The sequence below is a fragment of the Camellia sinensis genome, chromosome 6 (genome assembly GCF_055761805.1).
Source record: "Camellia sinensis isolate YWXY chromosome 6, ASM5576180v1, whole genome shotgun sequence".
Taxonomy (NCBI): domain Eukaryota; kingdom Viridiplantae; phylum Streptophyta; class Magnoliopsida; order Ericales; family Theaceae; genus Camellia; species Camellia sinensis.
This window is the reverse complement of record NC_138966.1, coordinates 26,174,742-26,201,110: the sequence shown is the minus strand read 5'-3', so window position 1 is coordinate 26,201,110 and position 26,369 is coordinate 26,174,742. Positions and strand designations below refer to the sequence as shown.

General features: G+C 39.3%; 1 protein-coding gene and 3 long non-coding RNA genes across 4 annotated transcripts; 2 read left to right on the top strand and 2 right to left on the bottom strand.

The window, feature by feature from the left end:
• Positions 1-702: 702 nt before the first annotated feature.
• On the bottom strand, positions 703-1,784 carry LOC114276994 (uncharacterized). Its single transcript, XR_003634445.2, has 2 exons — positions 1,121-1,784; positions 703-1,011 (listed from the first exon to the last, which is right to left on the bottom strand). It is a non-coding gene; the product is annotated as an uncharacterized LOC114276994 (long non-coding RNA).
• Positions 1,785-2,196: 412 nt separating this feature from the next.
• On the top strand, positions 2,197-25,254 carry LOC114276995 (uncharacterized). Its single transcript, XM_082873473.1, has 2 exons — positions 2,197-3,582; positions 23,524-25,254. Exons 1-2 carry the CDS (start codon positions 2,273-2,275, stop codon positions 25,241-25,243), a joined length of 3,030 nt encoding a protein of 1,009 aa, XP_082729599.1. The 5' UTR covers positions 2,197-2,272; the 3' UTR covers positions 25,244-25,254.
• LOC145792595 (uncharacterized) lies at positions 4,747-8,989 on the bottom strand. The gene is made up of 6 exons (XR_014332070.1): positions 8,891-8,989; positions 8,078-8,134; positions 6,796-7,073; positions 6,596-6,714; positions 6,064-6,183; positions 4,747-5,213 (listed from the first exon to the last, which is right to left on the bottom strand). It is a non-coding gene; the product is annotated as an uncharacterized LOC145792595 (long non-coding RNA).
• Positions 12,058-14,965, top strand: LOC145792596 (uncharacterized). Its single transcript, XR_014332071.1, has 2 exons — positions 12,058-12,182; positions 12,225-14,965. It is a non-coding gene; the product is annotated as an uncharacterized LOC145792596 (long non-coding RNA).
• Positions 25,255-26,369: the final 1,115 nt, after the last annotated feature.

Here is a 26,369-nt window from a genome sequence, read left to right as displayed (position 1 = left end):
CAATAGTTGATGAATTGCAAATTTTTTCCTAAAAATCATGAATCACAGTAAACATAAAACAACTATCAAACCTACATAAAATGTTAAACCACAGTGAGTTCACAAAGTCACATTGATTGGGGATTTACAAACAAAAAAACATTATTGTTTTGGAAAATATATAGAGATGAGGTTGTAATACTAACTGAGATCAACATAAAGCAACATTGGAAAAACCCCAATGTAATAATCGAGTTTTTGTTCAATTCAATCGATTTTGTGTTGTTTAATGTTTTTGGGTACATGTAGTATGGATCGTGAGAGTGATTTCTGTGAATTTGTGAATGTAGTCTTGGTTTATGTGGTTTTCTTATGAATTCAATTGGGATTAGTTGATTGAATGAGACTTATACTTGGATATTGAGAGGGGTTAGCAGCGATTGGCGGTGGTGGGTGGACCGATGGAGGTGTTAGTGATGAAATGGGAGTGTAATGAAAAGGTTGGAGTGGAAGGTGTTTTTGGTAATTTTAGATAAGAATAAAAATAAATAAAATTAAAAGGGTGTAAAGACTTAAAAGTGTGGTGTAAGTAGAATCACTCAAACTTATAAACCCAACAATCCCATTTTTGGGTTTAAATGACATCTTTATCCTATGTTTACCACATTTTTTGATAGGTGGTATCCGTGATTTACGAAAAATCCTATATTATGAAATTACACATTTATTCTAATCTTACTAAGGATTTTTTGGGCCATATTCAACGCATTGCCAAAACGAGTTTTCGTATCAACATCCACAATATTTTGAAATCATATCCACCGTTTGAAACCAAAATTGTAAACGTGATTTTGATTTCGAATATCATATCGTAACATTTGAATTTGAGAAGAAAAAAAAATCCCCTTCTACTCATTAAAGCCATTCATTCCCACATTCAATCTTCAACGAAGAAGCATGGTCGACGTCGTATCTCACGCGTCGTTGCTGGCTATTTGGTTATTTGGAGATACCAATCGGTGCATAGGCACACTGAAATGGGACACAATCGAAAAAGTGATAATGTGATAAACATATTAGTAAAAACAAGAAACCCACATTAAGAATACGAGAAATCCTTTGGGTTTTTAGAAGTTCTGACCTCGATGCATTGTCATAGCTTCCCAGATAAAGAAACTCCGGCACGATCTTTGACGGAAAAACACTGACTTGTAGTGAAGTTTTCTTCAACACTGTCGGTATGTGGTAGCCGCAAATCCCACAAACCGCGCCCTCTTTGTACTTGTGGTAGTGTCCACAAACTGTACAAGGGTTTTCCCTTTCTCTCTTCCTCATCATTCTGATTGGTACATACCCAAATGATTTAAAGCTTCTATGTATCAAAATAACAAATACCCAGATCAAGATTGGGGTTATAAAGCTAAGATTTACAAGAATTAGAGCAGAGAAGACGTTGCGATGGTGGTGGATTGCGATGGTGGAAAACACAGATCTGAAAGGTTGAAGAAAGGGATAATGGTTGCGACGATGAGAAGGCTGTGGCAGCAAAGGGTTGCGACAGTGAGTGGTGGTTGTGGTTGCGGTTGCAGCTGCGGCGGCAAAGGGTTACAATGGTAAAGATATTGGTTGGAGGTGATGGTGGGAGAGAATTAACGTTGAGGTTAGGGGTTTTTTTAGGTTTTGATGTAAGGAGAAGGATGAAGATTAAGGATGAAGGTAATAAAGGAATTATAAAAAATAATATAAAAAAATTAAATTGTGAAGGTGTAAGGAATTAAACTAGTGTATAAGTAGAATTACTCATAATTTTTTTGGAAGGATTGATTGGAGTGCAAGACAGAAATAGAATTTATTAATACTTCTCCCAATAAAAATATAAAATATAAATGACGTATTATATAATCATTAGTGGTGACATTTATTGCCGTGAGAATTTTTTTATATTAAATTTAAGGTTATTTACACAAAAATCCTCTAAACTATTTAAAAGTATCACTTTAATCTCTTAAATGATAAAAACATATAAATGAACTCTTAAATTATTGATAAGTATCACTTTACCTTTTAAATTATAAAAATAAGGTATAAATATTCTTAAATTATGAAAATGTACAAATTTGACCGTTAAGGATCTCTATGTAAATAATCTTTAAATTTATGAAAATTTTAATTTTTTTATTATTGTTATTTTGGATTGAGTAAAGGAAAACCAAAAAAAACATTTTTAGATCTGCAATCTTAGATCTGCAATCTTTTCGTTGCGGAGTTAGGAATTGTATTACCTTAGGGTTTGATGGAAATCAACGTGGAAGAAGTCGGTCCCCAAAATCCAAGTATCGGAATTGCATCATCGTCGTCGTCGTCGTCGTCGTCGTCTTCACCAGGTAAATTCGTCTGTATCTGTGTACAGGACGTCGATTTCAAGTACGAATGGTACGTGTTTGATGTCTCCGACGACATCCAACACAACCAACCTCCTCCTCCTCCCAAATACATGAACTGTCTTTCTCGATTTCACGACGACGATGACTCCGCAGTTGTAAATCTCTTCCCCAAAGTCACTGCAAACATGGATTTGATACTTGGTTGGTCGATTTTAGGATCCAAAATGTTATACACTGTTAATAACTGGACTGGTTATCGGAGAGGACGATCGGCTTGGAAAGAATCCAATCGAGTGAATCGCATTGACCTTACTACTCCCATGGCGGGATGGGAGCGTCTTCCTCGAATGCCTAATCAGATTGCTTTTTCGGCCCACATTTTCATTCTTGGCGGCATGTTTTATTGCCTCGGTGGTTTTTTGGAGTGGGATTCACTGTTGAACAAGGAGGATGGTAAGCTTTTCTTGAGCTTCAATGGAAAGCACGACGAGTTACCTCCACCTCCATGCCTCGACATTGACAAGTTATTTTCAGCCTCCAAGCCCAGCCCTTTCACCACCCCCACTGATTTGGAGAGGCCGTCACCGTGGGCAATGGCTTATGATCCGAGCGTAAATGCATGGGAATCTCTACCTGACCCTCCACAAATTCCGCATACTGTTGACAGAATATTTTCAGCAGCTGGGGAGGTCCCCATTCCATTTATTGTGGTGGGTTCGCCAGAGGATCGTGCCCTTCTAATCTACCACGTAAATACCAAAAAGTGGGAAAGAGGAGTGTTTGAAATATGCCCCAAGTTTAGCCCATATATGTTTAGAGGGCCAGCTTTGGCTGTTAACGGTAAGTTGTATTGGTATTCAGTTCATGGTCTGGGCCTAGTTGGATATGATTTAATCACAAATATATGGTTTGAGGGTAATATACCTATCCATGACTGCGGAAAGGATTTCGGAGTGCTAGAGAATGACACTCCTCCGCGCTTGGCTCATATAAGTGGCGATGAGTTCTGCTTGTTATGGGTTTCCGTGTTGCTGCACCATCCTATGACGATTTCAGAGTCCAAAGATGACTGTATTTCTCGCCTTCACTGCATGAAGGTTCAAGTTACCACTAGAAACCTTGACTCAGATGGTAAAATTTTTCCCTTGGAGGTCTCTATCCTGTCATGCCAATCTTACTTAGTTCCTGGGTTAAAGTTTTTCCGCGGTGGCTTGGTGGTGTAAGCATCTACTTAAATTTATGCACCTCTTCATTCCATTTCATTATGTTATTGTTTATTTATTTATTTATTCCTGTGCCTGTAATTATTTATATACCAGTGCCATTTTGCAAGCTCAAACAACAAAATATTTATCTTAGTTGGGTTTGTGCTTTGATTTTTATACACTACTACAGTTTTTTTCCAAGCTTAACAAAATATTATTTTTTTAGATAAGAAAATACTCAGGTAGGATTGACTCATTTGGTAAATTGCATCACTATTAAATAGAAGTGAAAGAAGTTAATACCAAACGCTTAGCACGGTTATTTTCAATAAGATTAGTGTAGACTTCCATTTACTCCAAAATTCAGTGTTTTTAAAGGTGATAAGCAAGCTGAGGCTCGAAGGCCTCCTAAGGCCTAAGTGCGAGGTGATGGCGTCTCCACAACTTTCACCAAATCTAAGGCTTTAAATATCATTGACAACATTAAGAAAATCAACTTCTTTACTCAATGTTGATGCTGCTATTTACTTCTTTGAGCAGTAGAACCTTGACTAGGGGCATGTTGATTAATCTCAACAATATTATCATCTTCCTCATTGTCATCTATCTCATCAAAATTGGGTATTCCTTTGCTTGACTTTTCTTGGATATAAAATCTCTAATCTCATCTCTTGCCTGAGATGGAACACCTTTTACAAGCAACCATATTTTATTACCATCGGCAAGATGTTGCTTGACCCCGTAAACAACCCATTTATTTCTTTGTTGCAAAAGTTGCAAAGAAACTTAGACAATTTTTGGGGATTTACCATTTGTGCATGTTGGATATTTTCTATTACTTTCGCTTGACTACGACATCTAATCAATAATCAAATATCAACAAACCAATTCAATTGAAAGACACTTCAAATCAAGAGCATTTTTAAAAGTAATTCAAAAAAATTAATCAATCTAGCAAAATTACAACAATTCAGCAAAGCAGCCATGTAATTCATCAAAAACTACAACAAAGTAACCATACAATCAACAAAAATACACCTTATCAAAGCTGTAAGTGATGTGACAAAAACAAAAACAAAACTGTAAGTGGTAGAAAGGACAAGGTTCCAGAGCAACATATGATTCAAAATTGCAAACATCAACACACCAAACATACCTATCATATCAAAGATTCCCCCCCCCCCCCCGAAAATCATTCACTTTTCTCATTCATGAGCAACATAAGTTTAGCAAAATTAAGAAAAAATCAAAAGAACTTTCTGCATGTAGAAAGAAGGCAAAGTTTCAAAAATTAAAAACAAAAAAATTAAAAAATTAGAAAGTGTGTCTGTTGATAGTTAGTGCTATCATAAGGTGTGTTAAATATTTTTTACAATCTCAAAAGTCAAACAAAATGAATGGTGTGTTTGTTGATAAAAGAAAAAAAAAGACTATGGGAAAAGAAGCGCATTGACATCCGGTGCCTCATGCTAAAGCTTGAAGCGCTCATTTTTTATCACCTAGGTGTTGACTCACCATTTCGCTTCGCTTCAGGCCATCAGAAGCGCCATGTGGTTGCCTTAAGTGGTTTCTTGCTTAGGCACTCGCCTAAGTGCGCTTTTCGCAGCATTGCTTTAAATCTCGACAGGCTATGACCTGCAATCATCTGTGGCCCACATAAGAGTCATATAATTGGTGACCTATTATTAGCCTTGGGTGAGCCCAGGGTTGGTTTCATCTTTAGAAATTCATTTTGTGCATGCCATGGGGCTCTTCTCCCATCCACATTTTTACTTATGTTTGATTTTACGATTATCATGCTAATGGGTGTTAATATTGTACGGATGGCCATTCAGGATGCTCTGATGTTTGACAACCATTGGTGGTATGTCAGCATTTCCTTTGCTTTTCCCCATTACATACACCACTTTTTCCCCTTTTGATTGTAATAATTTTGAAACCTGCTTTTATTCTTGTGGTAGATTTTAGGTGTAGGGAACATTGTGTAATGTAATATAGAGTGTTGTACGTGTTCACTGTGTTACATACCATCAATTCTCACAGGTCATTTTTGGCACGATGAGGCTGCCCGTTACATCTCAACAGTGGTTGGGGGGCTATTTTGCATTTTCGCCCCCTGAACCCCCCTTTTTCAACTAAGTTTACGGCGTTTTCGACTCTAACTCCCAATCTACGTGTCCTATTTATGTTTCATCAGTTCGCACAAGTCATTTTTGGCATGAGGAAGCTGCCTGTTACATCCCAACAGTGGTTGGGGGGCTATTTTGTTTTTTCGCCCCCCGAACACCCTTTTTCGTCTAAGTTTAAGGCGTTTTCGATTTTAACTTCTAATCTAGGTGTCCTATTTACGTACCATCAGTTCTCACAGGTCATTTTTGGTACGAGGAAGCTGCCCGTTATATCCCAACAGTACCTAGAAACTAACCAAGCAACCAATTCCCAAGGATGTTCCGAAGGATAAAGAAAATAAATTTACATGTTAATGGCAAATATACCTGTGCAATATTTCCAAAGTTGATTGACCCTCCAACAATTATAATTGACAGCGAAGTGATGCTCTTTCATTCTCCCTTTCAAACTTGACATTAAAATGGCATAGATCATGGAATATACATCTGTAATTGTGCTTACCATAGAAATACAGAACTTGAATTATGATATGCATATTGCAATCAAGTTAGGGAAAAATAGATGTTAAAATTTTCAAACATCGAACTCTTCGTAATACCAACTTGTAGGAGGTATGACAAAGGAACTTTCAAATGCCCATAAACATATTCGTAATTAAAAAAAATCTGTTATCGATGCAGTATTTATACTTCTTTGAGCAAATAATAAGAACCTGCTGGGTAAAAAATTATGTTTGGAAAATAGAATACAATTTATAAACCGGAAATAACTTGTGAAGGAATTCTTTCACCGGCTAAATTTTGGATTTCAAATCAAAACTTTGAAATTTGAGAATATAAACACACTTCTCTTAAAAAAGGTGGAAATAAAATGTGATTAAAAAAATGAACTTCTTACCAAACCAAAAGGCAATATAACCCGAGCACCACTAAGAGGTGCTCTTTAATGCCTACCCGCTTGATGGGCCTATAAGCTTTAAACTCCCTTTTTATTTCGCTCTCCAATGTTTCATAATTCTGAAAGAAGGCAGGCATCATACAAAGTTAAATATTAGGAAATAATTGAAAATTGAAAAACAGTAAGGCACTGTTACTCACAAGCCTAGCAACAAAGAGGGTCTTGTATGGGTCTCCAGAAATATTTGGGTTGTTAGTTGGATCATCTGTAAGGAAGATTATTTAGAAACAAAAAAAATTCTTTGATAAGTTCTTTTTAGAAATAAAGATAACCGAACCACAAACTCTGGATATTGACTTTGTCTAGCTTATAATCATTGAAAAGGGACAGTGGCCTTGTCACATTTCTCAAGCTCTTCTGCATCGTTTTTTGCACCCTCCTCCAGCCGTAATGTGTGGATTCTAGCCCTTCTTTGAGCCTGAAAACACCAAATGAATCAATAAAGATACATAGGCATGTTAAGATGTTATATCAAAGTTGTGTTACAAAGAAATAAACACAGGAGTTACTTATGAGATCCATTGCAAGGCCTTGCAAATGATGAACCAATATTTCTATTTTTTTTGGGATGCGTAATACATGATAGTCTGAAATTCCAAAATCTACAACTTCTAAACAATTTAAACAGTTAATCATGAATATCGTTGTCTATTAATATGCTCTCTTATTTTAAGACTACAATATTGTGTGAATAATTAATGCATCATTGATATATTGTTGTTGATAATTTATTATTCGAATTGGGAGTTTGACGTATTATCCCTCTCTAGACAAAAAATGCGTACTCCACCTTTGACCTATTATCCTTCTCTAGGCAAATTGTATCCACCTTTTATGCAGTTATACTAAAACAAATTAATATTTTGCATGTGGACTTCATTAACATAATAAGCAATGCTCCACCTGTAAAATTTGACACTTAAGCATTTGATTATGGGAAAATTAGGCCTCAATTCATAAAATATTTTTTAAAACTCTCAAATAAATACAAAAGATACCAAAAGAAATAAATAAATACATGCTAGCTCTTCTTCAGTCAAGGGGGAGCTTTTCATTCTATGGAACTGCCTGCATGATTGTAAAAGCCTCACAATGTTTTAACTAATGAAAGGTAGTGAGCCCAAAATCAAAGTGCCTATATGATAAACATATCCAGGTCCACTATTATAATCTATTATCAGTTAGAATAACTTTTAGATCATCTATTTCAATATGTTGTCCAAAATATGACATCAACTCAGATGTTTCAACTTTCAGTATTCTGATACCCTGAATTTCCTCTGGACCATTTATCATGATTTCAGGGACTGCTCAAAGTTAGGCACTTTCTGAAATGCATTCCCAATGAAATTCCATAAGACTGGAATGCAAAATGAAGGAAGGCAATTCTATTTGGTAAATATGATAGGGATATTTACATACCTTGATTGAATTTTCTGGTGCTTTAGAACATGAACGGTTTTTCTGCCGAACAAAAATCTGTAACAAAATTAACATTCTTAGAAATCACCACAGCAGAGATGATGAATTACAATAATATTCCACCTCAACAATGTTTGGAAACATAGGAGAGAAAAGAAATGAAATGATTACTTAAGTTATAAGAGAAAATAAAAGAAAAGAAATGATTATGATTTCTCTAATTCTAGTTTGGATAAGTAAGAAATAAAAGAAAAAAAATGATTGTGTTCTTGTTTGGCTAGATTTCATAAGAGAGAAGAAAATAAATTGCTTTATGTTATATTAGCAAAATAACTTTTTTTATATTTTGAGGATATGAATGTCAATCATTTTATTTCTTTTATTTTTATAGGAACAAAATTGGTTCTCTCCCAATCTTTCAACTTTTGGAAAGATTGAAAATGAGGGTTATAAGAGAAATGGGTTTCTCTTCGTTTCTCTCTATTTCTCCCTATTTCTCTCTCTACTTAAGTTATCCAAACAATCGCTCTATTTCTTTTCTTTTCTCTCCAAATCACTCAATCCAAACATAAGAATAAAAGTTGGAAGAAAATTGAATAGAGAACAAAAAATGAAGGAAAAAGGCCAAAAAAAAAAAAAGCAATGGACTTAATCATTAGCACAATTAGCAACTCTGGATTGGAAGTTCTTAGGCAATTCAACCTCTTTAGGTTACGATTTGGGGTTGGGTCAATTTGGGGCTTGGTCGATTTACAGGTATGCGAATGGAAGAAGGCAAGTCAGATAGAGACAGAGAGAGGGCGAAAGACATACCTGGAAGTGATGACGGTGCGAGAGAGATCGTGGAAGGAGGAGAGGTGTGTGTGTGTGTGAGAGAGAGAGAGAGAGAGAGAGAGAGAAAGTCACAGTGATCATGAGAGAGACCAGCTTTCCAAGGTAATTTAGCCTAAAACGGTGATATTTTGCAGACCTAGCTTTTTTGTCCTGATTAACTGCTTTCGTCGTCAAAAACAAAGAGTTGTAAATCTTTGCTGACTAAAATGTAGTTTCGTTGCCAATTAATTTAGGAATCCCTCCAAAAATTTGAAGTCCTCCCTCCAAAATTTTAGTTACAATTGCCCAACTAAAATTTAAGATGTTTAGGCTGGGCTCGGCTAAGGTGAATGTGTGTTCGGGCTTGACTCGTGTTCATGACGAGCCTAGCCACCTCTGTCTCGGCTCGGTTAATTAAATATTGTTACACGTGTTGCATTTTAATTGTTACAAGTGCAAAGAAAAAAATAAAATGAATGAAATTGGAGACTTTAAAGTGTCAGAGAAATGCTGACATAGGGGGCCACCACTTTATTTTGTATCACATTATATACATTTCTTTTCAATGGTTTAAGACAAAAGTTGCCAAGATTTATAGGGTGGCTGACAAATTGATGACACCTGGACCCCTTTTTGTACCTTTGTGTCATATAGTAATACATAGGTTAGCCTAGCATTGTGGACATAATATTCAAATAGGCTTAATATGGCATTCATGTAAATGAACTTTTATTTGTACCCTTATTTTATGTTTTTTTTTTTTGTTTTATTTGTTTCCTTTGCTATTCGTGCTCAGTTTGGGGACATGTTTATTCCTCTCTAAAATCTTATATGAGCCGATGTGATTTGGGTTCTTGTAAACAAGATTAGAATTAACATACTGGAGATATACTTTTAAAGAAACCCAATATGATGGCTTGGTTGGTCCTTGTGACCAAACCAAACCAAACCAAACTAAGTTTAGGGTCAATTACATGAATCATTTTTTATCATTCTGTTTTTTCAAGGATTATATGTTCAATTAAATTAAATAAATTTACATATTTTCTTATTGCGGCATCGCATGTCAGTTTGAGTCTTCCCTTGCTCCTAACAGTTTCATTTATCATGATCATATCACTCTTTCATCGCTGTACTTGACCAAACCATCTTAATTAATTCTCTATCGATTTATCTTGATTTTGTGCCACTCCTATCATTTTAATATCTTTCCTAGTCGTACCAAATTCATGTAAGTAGGGTGTTCATAGGTCAGTTCGGCTTGGGTTTACCCTTTACATGTCAGCTGAACCCACACCTCCAGGTTAAAAATCAATGATCCGTTCTCAACCGAATTAAAAAGTACTGTTTGACGGTCAGTTCAATCGATATAAAAAATCTAAGTAGAGGTGAATTTTTTGTGTAAAATATTGAATTGAACTCATACATATACATATATACACATACTTCTACGATAGAGTAGATGAAAGAAAATGTGTAGAGAGAGAGAGAGAGGAGGAGGGGGAGGGAGAGGGAGAGAACCATTGCAGTCGTAACCATCGCCATTGCTGATCATCGCTGTTGTTAGCTTACGTCGTCTGCCACCCTAACCATCGCCATCAAAGGAAAGAGGAGAGGGAAAAGAAAGAGAAGCACAGACGACGAAGAGAGGGAGGGATGAGTTTGTCTCTCAAAGAAAGAGATGAAAAATGAGAGAAAAAGGCTAGAGATCACATGACACAGCGAAATACGCACAAAATTAGATATCGTTCTAGTAGATGAAGACTCTTGAATTCACAAGAAAGAAACCCTTGAATCCACAAGCAAAATAGAGTAACTTGAAAATTATATTGATAGAAAATGCCTTTGCCCCTAGGCTCACCTAACTATTTATACTAGATAAAGTCTTGGTCACCAAGCATATTTGGAGACCAAGTAATATAAAAAGAACTAATTAACTAGGGTAGTACTAGTCTTGGTCAACAAGAATACTTGGAGATCAAGTATAGGAAAATATAAGAAAATAATAAACTAAGATAATACTAGTCTTGGTCAACAAGAATACTTGGAGAGCAAGTATTACAAGAAAGTAACTAATTAGGATAATCCTTAGTCATCAAGAAACATTCTTGGTAGCCAAGTAAAACTTGTTTAAAACTATCATTTCATCCTTGGTCAGTAATTTGATTTCCTTGGCTTGTGTTTGTCTAGCCGCCTCAAGAAATCTGCAGCAACTTGTTCTACATTAGTCACCTCTACTTGGAGAGAACTCGACCTCGAGTTCAAATTTGGGTAGAAAGACTCCTCTGCCTGATACTCAAAAAGATCAGCAACATTGAAAGTCTTGGAAATCTTCTAGTCTTTAGGCAAATCAATCAGATAGGCATTGTCATTGATCTTATTCAAAATCTTGTATGGACCATACTTCCTTGGCTTTAACTTGTTGTATATACCTATTGGACATCTATCTTTGTGCAAGAACACCATCATTGAATCTCCTTCTTTGAACACCTTGGTAAGCTTGCGCTTGTCGGCTGTTTCTTTGTACCTTAAAGTGGTTGCTTTTAGTTTCTGTTTCACCTCATCTTGCATTGCTTGAGCTTGTTTAGCCATGGCTTCTACTGCAACACTTACTTCCGGAATTCTTGGTAGACGAACGAAATCAACTGCATGCCTTGGAGGTGTCACATATACCACAGAGAATGGTGACTTTCCAGTGGCACTGTGAATCGCATTGTTGTAAGCAAATTCGGCTTGAGGCAAGGCATGATCCCAGTGCTTCGGCTTGTCTCCACATATGCTTCAAACTAAGTTTCCCGAAGTTCTATTAGTCACCTCTGTCTGACCATTTGTTTGGGGATGTGTGGTAGAGCTTCGATTCAATGAAGTATCGAACATCTTACACAGAGTCACCTAAAAATGGCTAAGGAACTTCACATCATGATCGGAAGTAATAGATTGCGTACCCCATGCAAGCGAACTACCTCTTGAAAGAACAATCTAGTCACATGGGATGCATCTGATGTCTTTTAGCAAGGAATGAAATGAGCCATCTTAGAAAACCTATCGACAACCACAAATACAGAATCTACTCCTCATTGGGTACGAGGGAGTCCTAACACAAAATCCACAGATAAGTCTTTACGGATATTGTTAGGAATAGGAAGATGCATATAAAGACCATGTAAGAAATAGATGTATTATTGATTGATATATTTTGTGTTTACAATGAGTCCTATATATAGAAGATTTAAAGGAGGTAGGTATGTAGTAGGTGGAGTAGGTGAAGTGGGTGGAGTAGGTGTAGTGGTAGGTTTTGGTACATTTTAAGTGGGTGGAGTAGGTGTAGTGGTAGGTTTTGGTACATTTTAACAGCCCCCCGCAAACTCAAGGGGGATAAGAACTAACCAACTTGAGTTTGGAGAGAGTAACAAAACAAGAAAATAGACGAATACATAAAATAAAAGAGGATAGGAGACACTGTATGGTCGTGTCAGACCGTTGTAGAAGACTGTACGGTTATGGCAGACCGATGTAGACGACAGTTTATGGGGTCATGTCGGACCGTTGTAGCAGACAATGTTGTGACAGTTATTGTGACAGTTTACGGAGTCTTGCTGGACCCTTGTAGAAACTAACCGGAATCAATGTCGGGACAGTTTACAGAGTCTTGTCGGACCCATGAAGGAGCTAACCGGAATCAATGTCGGGACAGTTTACAGAGTCTTGTCGGACCCATGAAGGAGCTAACCGGAATCAATGTCAGGACAGTTTACAGAGTCTTGTCGGACCCATGTAAAGTTGCACCCTCAAAAGGTGTGCCCAATCTATCAAAAGGCGTGCCATCAAAAGGCGTGCCCAATCCATAAAAAAGCGTGCCATCAAAAGGCGTGCCTATCAAAAGGAGCGCCCATGTTGTTGGCGAGCGCCGAGAAGCGCATGATGCGCGTGTCTGCCTCGGCTATTTAACTAAGGTTGAGGCGGAGGCTGTGCAAACCAGTCTGAAACCGCCGAAAATCCTTTGAAAAAACTCTTCCGTTTCTGAGAAAGAGATTCTGGAACACTCTGTTGCCATTCTGTAACCAACCCTTCTCTGAAACACTCAGCAACCCATAACATGGCCTCGTCTTCTCGTTCAGCTACCCAGAATATGGCCTCTTCGTCCCGTGGTCTGCTCACTCTCTTTCCCGACCTCAACGAGTCAACAAGAGAGATAACTGGTGCGGTGGCCAGTGAACCTCAACCAAACGCCTCTGGTTTTGCTCCGTTGAACTTTCCGATGCGGTCGGTGGAGCAAAAAATGGCGGTGCAAACTGATATTGAGGCCAATCAGTATACTTTGAAGTCATGTGTGGAGACCATGACGGCGGTCACAAACTTGTCGCACCGGCTGCAGAGTAGGACAAATGAGGTGCAGCAGTTAAACGCCCAGCTGGCTCTGCTCCAACGCATGTATAAGGATGCGCGAGCAGAGATAAGTGTGTTAAAGGCAGAAAATAAGGAGCTGAAGCGGAAGGCCACCGTTATGTTCCGATTTGGAGGTCCGCCATATGCTGCAGTGGAGGAGTATGGGGGAGTGAACGTGCTCGGCGGCGTAGAAAACACGGAGGCAGCACCGTCAAGGGCCGCTCAGGACGGAGGCAAGAAGAAGAGACCGACGGCAGAGTAGAGAAGAAAAATCCCACTGTTCCGATTTGTGTTGGTTTTGTTTTGTTTTGTGTTTTTTTTTGTTTTTGTTTTTTGTTTTTTTAGTATTTTAATTTTTTTATTATTATTTTTTTTTTGTGTGTGGTGTAAAATGGTGATCGGGGTGAGCCCCAACATGAATAAAATAAGTTGGTGTGCAGTTCGTCTTCTTCCTCTTTTTTTTTTTTTTTTTTTGCAAAGAAATAATAATGGAAAAAAAGATGAAAAATAAAGTGAAAGAGAAATAAAAAAAAGAAAGAAATAATAAGAATATATGTGAAATCAAAACGAGAGAGTGAGGGAAAAAAAAAAGAGATTGGTTGGCCCACGGTTTTGTGAAAACCTGCAATGGTTTTTTTTTTTTTTTTTAATGAAAAAAAATAAATAAATAAAATAAATAAATAAAAAAATAAAATAAAAGAAAGAAAGTGGAGCAACGTGGGTGAGGTGCAAAAGGTGATGATAATGTTTTGTGGGCGGTGGAAAAAAAGTAAAGTGAGAGAGTGAGATAGTGGGTGATTAAAAAAAGTAAAGGGAGGCCTTAGACAATCCATTCAATGGTGAGATCTCATTGAAAGATATGTCAAATACCAAAAGCCTTCTGAATATGCTAACATCAGGTATTTTTTTTTTGTTAGTTTATTATCCCTGAACACAAGAGCCAGTGCATGTGTGTCTGTATGTCTTGCTGCCGTGTGTGCATATTGTTTTGGTAGAGAGAGAGAAACCGTGTCTCCCCCCTCCTCCAATGGGTGTGTGTATGAATCACATACATGCCTCTGTGTGAGTTCTATGGAAGCCGAGGATTGTGAAGCGAAGTGTGTGGCCTCCTCTGCAGATCGCGGCGAATGTGTGGAAGAAGTGCCAGAACGACGGGCCGTCCATGACGGCGTGATTGACGGTGCATCCGACGAAGATTCCGTCGCCGAGCTCCGTCACCTACACAGCGGCCAAGGGCTTGTGGGGCCTTAGCTGAAGATGATGATGAGTGTGCTGTTCGGAAAACAGGTCTGGATTTGAGGCTGTTTACGGAAGAACCAGCGTGGGTTGTGCAAGGAGTAGTTGAGGTTGACATTGGTGCAAATCTCAGAGAGACGAGTTCAGTTCAGTTATGGAATTTGTGGCAGCGGAGTGAAGGTATGTGTAGAAAATAAGCAGAATAGGTGGAGGTCCGGCGGACGGCTAAGGTGAGGTTGCCGCCCGCCGGTGAAGCGAAAAAATATTAGGTTCTAAACCTGCTCTGATACCATGTAAGAAATAGATGTATTATTGATTGATATATTTTGTGTTTACAATGAGTCCTATATATAGAAGATTTAAAGGAGGTAGGTATGTAGTAGGTGGAGTAGTAGGTGGAGTAGGTGAAGTGGGTGGAGTAGGTGTAGTGGTAGGTTTTGGTACATTTTAACAGACCAATATTTTGAGACTAACTTTTGGATACTTGACACGCACAACACTTCTTTACAAAATTCCCAACATCTTGTTTCAATTGAGGCCAAAAGTAATGTTCCTCCAAGCTTGATGTGGTCTTGTCTCTACCCAAGTGTCCTCTCAATCCTCCTCCATGTAGGTCTCGGATTAGCTTTTCCAAAAGAGATGTCTTTGGAATGCAAAGACGATTTCCCTTGAATAAATATCCCTCAGTGACATGAAAATCACTGACAAGTTTATTCTCTCTACATTTACCCCATATCTCTCTAAAATCTTCATCTTCTTGGTAAAGTTCCTTCAAGATCTCAAATGCCACAATCTCATGGGTCAATGTAACTAGCAAATTTGCATGACGACTCAATGCATCTGCAACTCGATTCAAAGTCCCTAACTTGTGCCGGATGGTGAAAGGAAACTTCTAAAGAAATGTAGACCATCTGACATGTATGTTGCTTATGTTCCCAATGCTTGAGAGCTCGCACCACCACGTAAAACTCTTGGTCATAGGTACTCCACTTTTGTTGGGCTTCACTTAACTTTTCATTAAATAAAGCCACTAGTCTCTTCTCTTGTGAAAGGATTGCTCCAATTCCTACACCACTAGCATCACACTCCACCTCAAAAATCTTTTCGAAGCTAGGTAGAGCTAGTACTGGCATGGTGCAAAGCTTCTCTTTAATCAAAGCAAAGCTCTTCTCAGCATCTTCTCCCCAAAAGAACTTCCCTTTTCTTCATGCACTTTGTGATTAGTGCCATGATTGAACTAAAATTGTGGTTGAATCGATGGTAGAATGTAGCCAACCCATGAAAGCTTCGAACATCACTCACAGTTTTTGGTGTTGGCCATTCTTGGATGGCTTGAACTTTTTCTCCATCCACATGAATACCTTTTGAACTAACTAACCACGCACCCAAGAACAATAGACTACTTGTCATGAAACTGCACTTCTTGAGGTTAACAAACAACTTGTTCTCCTGCAAAACTGTTAGCACTTACCGCAAATGCTCTGTATGGTTCCTTTCAAATTTCCTATAATTCAGGATATATCATCAAAATAAATAACTACAAATTTTCCAGTAAATGACTTCAATACCTAATTCATAACCTGCATGAAAGTACTAGAAGCATTGGAAAGTCTGAATGGCATAACCAACCACTCGTATAGGCCATCATTGATCTTGAATGTCGTCTTCCATTCATTTGCCGGTTGTATTCTAATTTGGTGATACCCGCTTCGTAAGTCAATCTTTGAGAACCATTTTGAACCTTCAAGCATATCAAGCATATCTTCAAGACCTGGAAAAGGAAATCTGTACTTGATGGTGATTTTGTTGATAGCTTGATTATTAACACACATCTGCCAACTTCCATCTTTCTTTGGCATCAAAAGAGCTGGAACGACTTTCACAAATATGGCCTTTCTGCAGCAACTCTTCAACCTTCTCCCTCAAAATCTCATTCTCCTTTGGGTTCATCCTGTAATGCGGTAAGTTGGGCAAACTAGCTCCTGGTACAAGATAAATTTGATGTTGGATATCTCTCATCGGTGGTAGCTCATTGGGTAGTTCATCAGCAGCGAGCTCTTTAAACTCCTCAAGCAATGGTTGTATTTTCTCTGGGATCTGTAACACTGCTTTCTTCTTTCCTTACTCCACTAGATCTTTAACAACCATCACATAAATCTCTTTTGAAGCTTTAAAATCTATCACAAACTCAACCTCTGAACTAGCCATGGTGAGAAAAGACTGTCCCTCTACTTTAGGCAGTTTGGACACTATTTATTGTGTTGAAGGAGCCATAGCAATTTTATGAGTTCCCCACATAAACAAATAAGTATTGTCCCTCAAATTTGACATCCACATCAAATTGCCAAGGTCTACCTAAAAATATATGACTAGCATTCATATCAATCACATCACAAACGACATCTTCTTCATAATGCTTGCCAATGGAAATAGAAACTCGGCAAATTTCAGTTACCTTTGTTGTCAGGCCTTTCTTGATCCAACCAATGTTGTAAAGATTAGGATGTGGCTTGGTTTGTAGTTTCAAATGTTCCACCAATCTCTTTGCAACAAAGTTCTCGCAACTCCCACTATTAACAATCAAATCATGTAATTTTTGGTTGGCTGAACAACATGATCGAAAAATATTATGGCGCTGATTAAAATCCTCTGTCTTTGGTGTGAATAAAACTCGTTGGACCACATAGTTGACTCGTTCTCCATCCTCTATGGCAAGCTTAGCCCCATCATATATGTAGAAATTTAATGTATAAAGAGAAATGATTGTATTATTGATTGTTGTATGTTATTAATTACAAATGGTGAGGGGCTCCTTATACAGGAGATGTAGTGGAGTAGGTGGTAGTGGTAGGTGTGTAGTAGGTGGTGGTAGGTGTAGTAGGTGGAGTAGGTGATGGTAGGTTTTAACAGCCCCCCGCAAACTCAAGGGGGATAGGAACTAACCAACTTGAGTTTGGAGAGAGTAACAAAACAAGAAAATAATCTGAAAAATAAAAAATGGATAGGAGACACTGTATGGTCGTGTCAGACCGTTGTAGAAGACTGTATGGTTATGGCAGACCGATGTAGACGACAGTTTATGGGGTCATGTCGGACCGTTGTAGCAGACAATGTTGTGACAGTTTACGGAGTCTTGCTGGACCTTTGTAGAAACTAACCGGAATCAATGTCGGGACAGTTTACAGAGTCTTGTCGGACCCATGAAGGAGCTAACCAGAATCAATGTCGGGACAGTTTACAGAGTCTTGTCGGACCCATGAAGGAGCTAACCGGAATCAATGTCGGGACAGTTTACAGAGTCTTGTCGGACCCTTGTAGAAACTAACCGGAATCAATGTCGGGACAGTTTACAGAGTCTTGTCGGACCCATGAAGGAGCTAACCGGAATCAATGTCGGGACAGTTTACAGAGTCTTGTCGGACCCATGAAGGAGCTAACCGGAATCAATGTCGGGGTCGGACCCATAAAAAGTCGCACCCTCAAAAGGTGTGCCCAATCTTTCAAAAGGCGTGCTATCAAAAGGCGTGCCCAATCCATAAAAAGGCGTGCCATCAAAAGGCGAGCCCAAGTCATAAAAAGGTGTGCCGGACATGATGGCGAGGCGTGTCACCACATTGGCTTGCGCGCCCGTTTTGTCGTCTGGCGTCAAGTGCCGCGCGAGCCTTGGCTATTTAACCAAGACGGAGGCTGAGGCGAAGGCAGAGGCTGAGACAAAAAACCTGCGAAAATCCGTTGAAAAAACTCTTCCGTTTCTGAGAAAGAGATTCTGGAACACTCTGTTGCCCAGAAAATGGCCTCGTCTTCCCGTTCAGCTACCCAGAATATGGCCTCTTCGTCCCGTGGTCTGCTCACTCTCTTTCCCGACCTCAACGAGTCAACAAGAGAGATAACTGGTGCGGTGGCCAGTGAACCTCAACCAAGCGCCTCTGGTTTTGCTCCGTTGAACTTTCCGATGCGGTCGGTGGAGTAAAAAATGGCGGTGCAAACTGATATTGAGGCCAATCAGTATACTTTGAAGTCATGTGTGGAGACCATGACGGCGGTCACAAACCTGTCGCACCGGCTGCAGAGTAGGACAAATGAGGTGCAGCAGTTAAACACCCAACTGGCTCTGCTCCAGCGCATGTATAAGGATGCGCGAGCAGAGATAAGTGTGCTAAAGGCGGAAAACAAGGAGCTGAAGCGGAAGGCCACCGTGATGTTCCGATTTGGAGGTCCGCCATATGCTGCAGTGGAGGAGCAGGGAGTAGTGATCGTGCCCAGTGGAGTGGGAAACACGGAGGCAGCACCGGCAAGGGCCGCCCAGGACGGAGGCAAGAAGAAGAGACCGGCGGCAGAGTAGAGGAAGTGAGGTCGGTGGGTGGCCGTCTGCAGAAAAGAAAACAAATCGTTTTGTTTTTGTTTTTGTTTTTGTTTTTTTTTTTTGTGTTGTAAAATTGTGATCGGGGTTGATCCCTGATATGAATAAAGCAAGTGTGTTTTGCAAACTCGAATGGTAGGTGTGGTAATGCAGAAAAATCAACTGGAATGAAATTTGGTATTTTTTTTTTTGTTTTGTTTTGTTTTTTTTTTTTTGTTTTTTTTTTGTTTTTTTTTTAATGTGAAAAATGAAGATAAAATAAAATAAAGAAAGTGGGGATAGTGGGATCAGACTGATTGATTAAACAATTTGGGAAAGATGGGTTGTATGAAAAGATGGGAACAAGCCCATGTGGGTTAGGGAATGGCGGTGGAGATTTTCACACAGCCAAGTCTCAGCTCAGTGGTGGTGATAAGATTTTTCAAAAAGGCGTGTGAGTGTGAGAGAGAGAGAGAGAAATTTGTGCAGACATATTCTTCTAAGGATCTTGAAGGAATACTTGTCAAAAAAGTCGAGGAATGCCCACAGACAAACTATAATCAGGACAGTGTGTTGGAGTTGGTGGAAGAATCTGCAAATCACGTTTTTGATGTTGAAGGAAATGAAAGTAAAGATGTTTCACCAAACTGGTGGGGCTATAAATCTGGGTTTGTGTCAGGAGGTTATCTTGGAGCCGAATCCAGGAGAAAGAAATCCCTCCCAACTGAAAATGGTCAAAATTCTTGGAACAGGGTTGCTTTTCACGAAGAAGATCAAGAAAATCTTTACAAACTCGTCCAAGATAAAGATGGAAAAGTATTACATTGGTGTACATCAACCATCTTGGGCTTGGCATTGGCTGTTCGGAGTTGTTGTGAAGCCTTGAAAGCTGGCATACAGTTGCAGGGATGAGGCCAGTACATCCAGCTGCTTCAAGCTCCTCATGCGTCCGACGGTAGAAGGCAGTGAACCCTGGAGGTGGTTGAAGCTAACATCAAATTGGTGTGAGAGAGGTCTTGCGAGTTGATGGAGGTCTCAAATGGTTGAGATCCGGCGGGCGGTCAAGGCAAGGTTGCCGCCCGCCAGAAGGCGGAGAACACCGAGAACACCAAGATCTTTAACCTTGCTCTGATACCATGTAGAAATTTAATGTATAAAGAGAAATGATTGTATTATTGATTGTTGTATGTTATTAATTACAAATGGTGAGGGGCTCCTTATATAGGAGATGCAGTGGAGTAGGTGGTAGTAGGTGGTAGTGGTAGGTGTGTAATAGGTGGTAGTAGGTGGTGGTAGGTGTAGTAGGTGGAGTAGGTGATGGTAGGTTTTAACAATATAGATCATGATCATCATCTTCTGTGCCTTCATCAGCTCCAAAGTCATCATCTTCTTCCACTAGGTTTACTGGCCTTTGCTCTAGACAAACATTGGAACGATGGCCGGGTTTGCCTCACCTATAGCACTTGTTCGTTGTCGGCCTAGCATAAGAGTTAGGATTTTTAGGAGCTTCTCTAGCCATTGAACTTGTCGCCTGGTTATTGCCTCCGCCATTAGCACCCTTGAGTCGGTTTGTAGCAGTTGACGTTTGGACTCCTTTTCCTTTTTCAGAGGTAGAAAAAGAAGAATCCATAGTTGTCTGTTGATACCCTAAATATGTTGGTTTGCACTCCAACAACTCAACTTTGAGAGCCATATTGTGTGCTTTGTCCACGGTCCACAAAATTATCAAACCAATCTTCTCTCGAATGGTTTGCTTCAACCCATTGAGATATTTGGCTACTCGTTGTCCTTCTGTTTCGTTCAGATTGTTGCGATATGAAATTTGAGAAAACTCAATAGTGTAGTCAAACACAGATTTGGACCTTTGTACGGAATTTTGATAAAGTCGGAATAAGTATTGCTCAGAGTCTGGTGGAAGAAATTTGTCCGTGAGAAGTTGCTTATACGTCGCCAAGTCCGACTTGGGTCTTTTCCTTATTGTTGTCCAATTCTTTGTAATTGGTCCCACCAAATTGCAGTGCCTCCCTTTAATTTGTATGCAACTAGTTTCATTATCTGACTCTAAAACCTCTATCATCTCGAAGAATCGTTTAGCTTCGAAGATCCAATCCAAGAAATCTTCAATATGTATATTTTCATTGAATTAAGGAATACCAATCTTCAACTCATCGATCCATTGTTGTTGTTTTCTTGGTTGATGACCTCCGCACTCCTCCTCAACCTCTGGCTCGAACCCTTCACTGTCTGATTGATACCAGCGTGGACGTCTCAAGTTGTTTTGGACAAGATGGCCTCAGGCAATTCCTGCGGTGCGAACTTCATCTTAGTTAATTGGTTGGCCTTGGGCAACTCCCTCAGCACGTGCCCGATCAACCGTTGGTGGTCTATTGTTGGCGTTGAGAGTCGACCCCGCAAACATGTCACGAATCTCGTCTAACTGTCGTTGTTGTCTCTCAAATGCTTTCCACAAAGCATTGATCCCACGATCACTGTCAGTAGGGTTCGTGTTTACATCTTTGTCTTGTGCCATTAAGCTAGGCAAAACCTGGCTCTGATACCACTTGACACAACGTAATACGCACGAAACTAGATATCGTTCTAGTAGACAAAGACTCTTGAATCCACAAGAAAGAAACCCTTGAATCCACAAGCAAAATAGAGTAACTTGAAAATTATATTGATACTAGATATCGTTATGTAAGCCTTTGCCTCTAGGCTTACATAACTATTTATACTACATAAAGTCTTGGTCACCAATCATACCTGGATACCAAGTAATATAAAAAGAACTAACTAACTAGGATAGTACTAGTCTTGGTCAACAAGAATACTTGGAGACCAAGTATAGGAAAATATAAGAAAATAATAAATTAAGAAGTGGAGTTGGTCTGAGGATGAGATTCTTGTGGCTTTAGAGAAGAATCCGTGGTGTATGGTGGCATCCAAGCATAAGATCATGAGAGTGATGGAATTTTTTGTCAATAAAATGGGTTGGGATTCTTCATTTCTTGCAAGAAGTCCGATACTTATTGGTTTTAGGTTAGAAAAGAGGATTGTTCCAAGGTGTGCAGTGTATCAAGTATTGTTGTCGAAAGGTTTGATTAAGAACAACAGTTTTTATTTGACAACTATGTTGAAGAAACTTGAAAAGTAGTTCCTAACGAAGGTTGTGAACTGTCATGAGGAAGAAGCTCCTGAGCTATTGAAATTGTATAAGGAAAAGTTGGCTCTTGCAAAGTCATGTAGATGAGAGTGGATAAGGATGTTTCTTTTGATACCAACTCAACAAACAATTGCCCTGTTGTTTTGCTTCTCTTGGTTTAACTCTGGTTATTGAATTATCTCATTTTGTCATCTGTAAGCAAGTTTGAGTTCAATGTTTTCACTCTGACAAATGGGATTTGAAGGTTCACATTGCTGCATTGAATCTTTATCATTCTGTAATGGCTGAGGCTTGAAGCAGTGTACCTATATCTGAAGATTAGCCAGCTCCTTAATGCTGCATGCATCATTTGAGTAACCGTTGCACATTAACAGTGATAATGTAGATTGTTGTGTCCAGTAAATTGTTGATGTTATGCCTATGAGATGTTAACAGTGTTGGTAAGATAAGCCATTGTCTAACTTTTTTGTAGGGCTAATTGTGCAAGCCTCATTTGAAGGTAAGTAATCTTTCATAGTTTAAATGCCATGATTTCAAGTGGCGACTGACAAAGATTGTCACATTTTCTTCAAAGATGCATCTTGCATTTTCTTAAGTTCACTCTTCTACTGCAAGGTTCCCGAATTTTGTATACTATTTACTGCATACAATAAGTGTAGAGGCTAGACAGGAACTAATATTTAGCTTCAATTTGAAATAACAATGATAGTTAAAATGGTTCACAACATATGGAAGTGCAGAGAAGCCTCTGGAATTTGTTGAAGGCTTATGGACTAGATGAGTGATCGGTATTAGAATCTTCTTGAATGTGTTTAATTAATTCATCCATAGCTAATGCCAATAGATAAGGATGCAAAGTTGACCCTTGATGCAATATCCTGTAGTGATTGGAAATTAGCAACTAGCCCAGAGGTTCTGAATAAGCTGAAATTAGCAACTTCAATTATGGAAACCATCGAAACCTTTTAGCTACCCTGCATTTGGTTTGTGCAATTCTGTTAACCAATGAAGTTCATGGTCGTTCTGGTTGCTTAGTTTCCACATTTCTCATGTACATTAGAAGCATAACTGTGGTGTAAAGCTGTCAAATAAGCACTGAAATGTTCCACATTGTGAGCTGTGGGCTTATAATTTGAGGTTATCAGATCTAGGTTATTATTTGTATTCTATTGGAAGCTATTATTTGTTTTCTATTGGAATGGGCATGTGGAATGGCTGGTGCTGGACATTTTTACCTTGTGACATTACCTTAAGCTGTATAAATAAGCTTACATTCTGTTGTCTTTTTCATTGTCTGTTTTTAGTCGGTTGAGATAGGGGATCTAAAACCTGATCCAGCTTTGTGGCATGAGGATAATGGAAGGAAGGCATGGGAAAATCGAAGGTATACTAGGTTGTCTTTTCATTCAAGTGCCAATTTTTAATTGATTGATTCTACTTTTGATGGATACTTGACACTGTTGTCTTAATATTCTAAAAGAATTGTTGTTTTGGGTTTTCTCCTTTCAGGCAAGATCCCCCTGGAAGCATTTCTGGCTGGCATCTAGGTGATGCTGCACATCGACTTGTAGCTAATAGCTTACAGTTAAGGGCAAATCGGAATGGTTACCGCAGTGAGGAAAAGAATATGTGTGTAAGATCTTCAGAAGTAGCCAACAAGCAGCATCTGGAAGGAGTGAAGAGAATAGCTAAGCTGGAAGCAGAGTGCCAAAGATTGCGTGGTCTTGTGCAGAAGAAGTTGCCAGGTCCTGCAGCACTGGCTCAAATGAAGTTAGAAGTAGAGAACTTGGGCCGGGATTACGGAGAAACTCGAGTAAGGAGGTCTCTTCTAAAGCCTCCTAGTCCACACCCACCCCAATTGCCTGGCTTTTCCCTTGATAGTGTACCAAAATTCTATAAAGAGAATGATTTTCTCACAGAACGTCTTTTGGCAATGGAAGAAGAAACAAAGATGTTGAAAAAAGCTTTGGCAATGTGTACTAGTGAATTGCAAGCTTCCAGGAATATTTGTGCTAAGACAGTCAGCAAGCTTCAAATTTTAGAATCACAACTGCATGCTAATAATCAACAAGAAAGTCCATCAAAATCTAGTCTTCTGATCCCCACTGAAGGTTCCCTCAGTCAAAATGCTATCAGTACACCGAGCTTCACCTCCATGTCTGAAGATGGAAATGAAAATGAAAGAAGTTGTGCTGGTTCTTGGGCTACAACATCGATCTCTGAGCTCTCCCATTTCAAGGGAAAGAACATCGAGAAATCTAACAAGGCTGAAAATGAAAAACACCTGGAGCTTATGGACGACTTCCTGGAGATAGACAAATTGGCATCAAATGATTCAAATGGTGCCATCTCTGGTTCAGATATTTCATGTAATATGAGATCTAAAATGGCAAACCAAGATACTACAGTCAACCCACATTTCCATTCTAAAGAACAGCCTGAGTTGGATTCGTTAGAAAATCATGAGTGTAATGCGGAATTGCTAGTACCAGATCTTCAATCTGATATTGATCTGCTGCCCTTGATGAAATTCCAAATGCGAATCTCTATGTTGTTTGAGTCCAAGGATGCTGACATGAAAAAGATTTTGGATGACGTCAGATGTGTTGTGCAGGAAACACAGAATAGCCTGCATCACCACACCATGGGTTGTGTTTTCATGGAAAGTCACTGCTCTGATGCCACCTGTGAAAGTCAGGTTTGTTTTGAGGGGACTGAAGTAACCAAAGAGAAGGAAATGTCTTTGTCCAAAGATAGTTCCATTAATGAAGAATTGGTGGTTTCTGTATCTTGGATTCATGACTTTGTATTGGTTATGGGGAATGAAGCTACGGCTGTCCAGGGAACTTCTCCTGATGGGGATGTACTGAGCCAAAAAATTCAGAAGTTCTCTGCCGCCTTCGATAAGGTTATTAACTGCAAAATAAGTTTGCTTGATTTTGTTCTTTACCTTTCTTGTGTTTTGATTAAAGCCGGTGAACTTCACTTTAATGTCCTGGGCTATAAGAATAATGAAGCAGAAACCAATTGTTCTTATTGCATAGACAAGGTCGCTTTACCTGAAATAAGGTGGTTCGGGACACATCAGGAGACAGATATTCAAATGGCTGTGCTCACTTTTCTGATTCCACTTCTGATCCCGACATTCCTCATGAAGGAAGTTTCATTTCAACCTTTGAATCAAATGCTACATCATGGAAATGCTCGCTTGAGGAGTTTGAACAGTTGAAACTAGAAAAAGATAACATGGTTTTGGATCTGGAAAGCACCAAGGCTCAGCTACAGGGAACAGAGCAGCTTCTGGCAGAAGTTAAATCACAATTGGCATCTGCTCAAAAGTTGAACAGCTTGGCTGAGACACAGCTGGAATGTATGGCCGAGTCATACAAGTCTCTTGAAACACGTGCAGAGGAGTTGCAAACTGAAGTGAATCTTTTGCGTGCCAAAATAGAAAATTTAGATAACGAGCTTCAAGAGGAAAGGCGGAACCATTAGGATGCTTTGGCCAAATTCAAGGATTTTTAGTTCCTAGCTTTTTTCTCGCATACTGGTTGAAAGTTTGGTAACGAGGAAGAGAACAGAGAGAATGTAAGGTTGGTAACAAGGGAGAGAAAAAGAGAGGGACTGAAAGTTAGTGTTGTTATATTATGTTTTCAGTATATTACAAGAGAGTGAGCTCCCTCTCTTTATAGAGAGGAGAGGGAGACAAATGGAATCGGATGCATGTTGATTACATTGAGATAGGCTAAAGCTAAAGTGAAAGTCTCTGGCTTTACAGCTACATTACAGGTATACATTATGTGCCTTTACAGGTAGTGGGGTGTAGTAGATATTATATGTTAACAGCCCCCTGCAAACTCAAGGAGGGTAGGCATCGACCAAGTTGAGTTTGGAAACAAGATCACGGAAGCGCCCAGGAGGATGAGCCTTGGTGAAAATATCAGCAGGTTGATCGGCAGAAGCAATGGGGAGAAGATGAACAGTACCGCGTGTAACGTGTTGTCGAATGAAATGGCAATCAATCTCAATATGCTTGGTGCGATCATGAAAAACATCATTGTGAGCAATCTGAATGGCACTCTGATTGTCACAATAAAGTGGGGTAGCGGCAGAAGAGGAAATACCCATATCAGTGAGGAGCCAGCGAAGCCAGAGAAGTTCCTGAGTAGTATCAGCAAAGGCTCGGTATTCAGCTTCGGTGCTAGAACGGGCAGTGAGGGATTGTTTTTTGCTACGCCAAGTAAGAAGAGAATCCCCTAAGAAGAAACAAAATCCCGTGGTGGAGCGTCTATCCGTAGGATCCCCAGCCCAATCAGCATCAGAGAAGGCACGCAGTTCAAGAAAGGAGGAAGCAG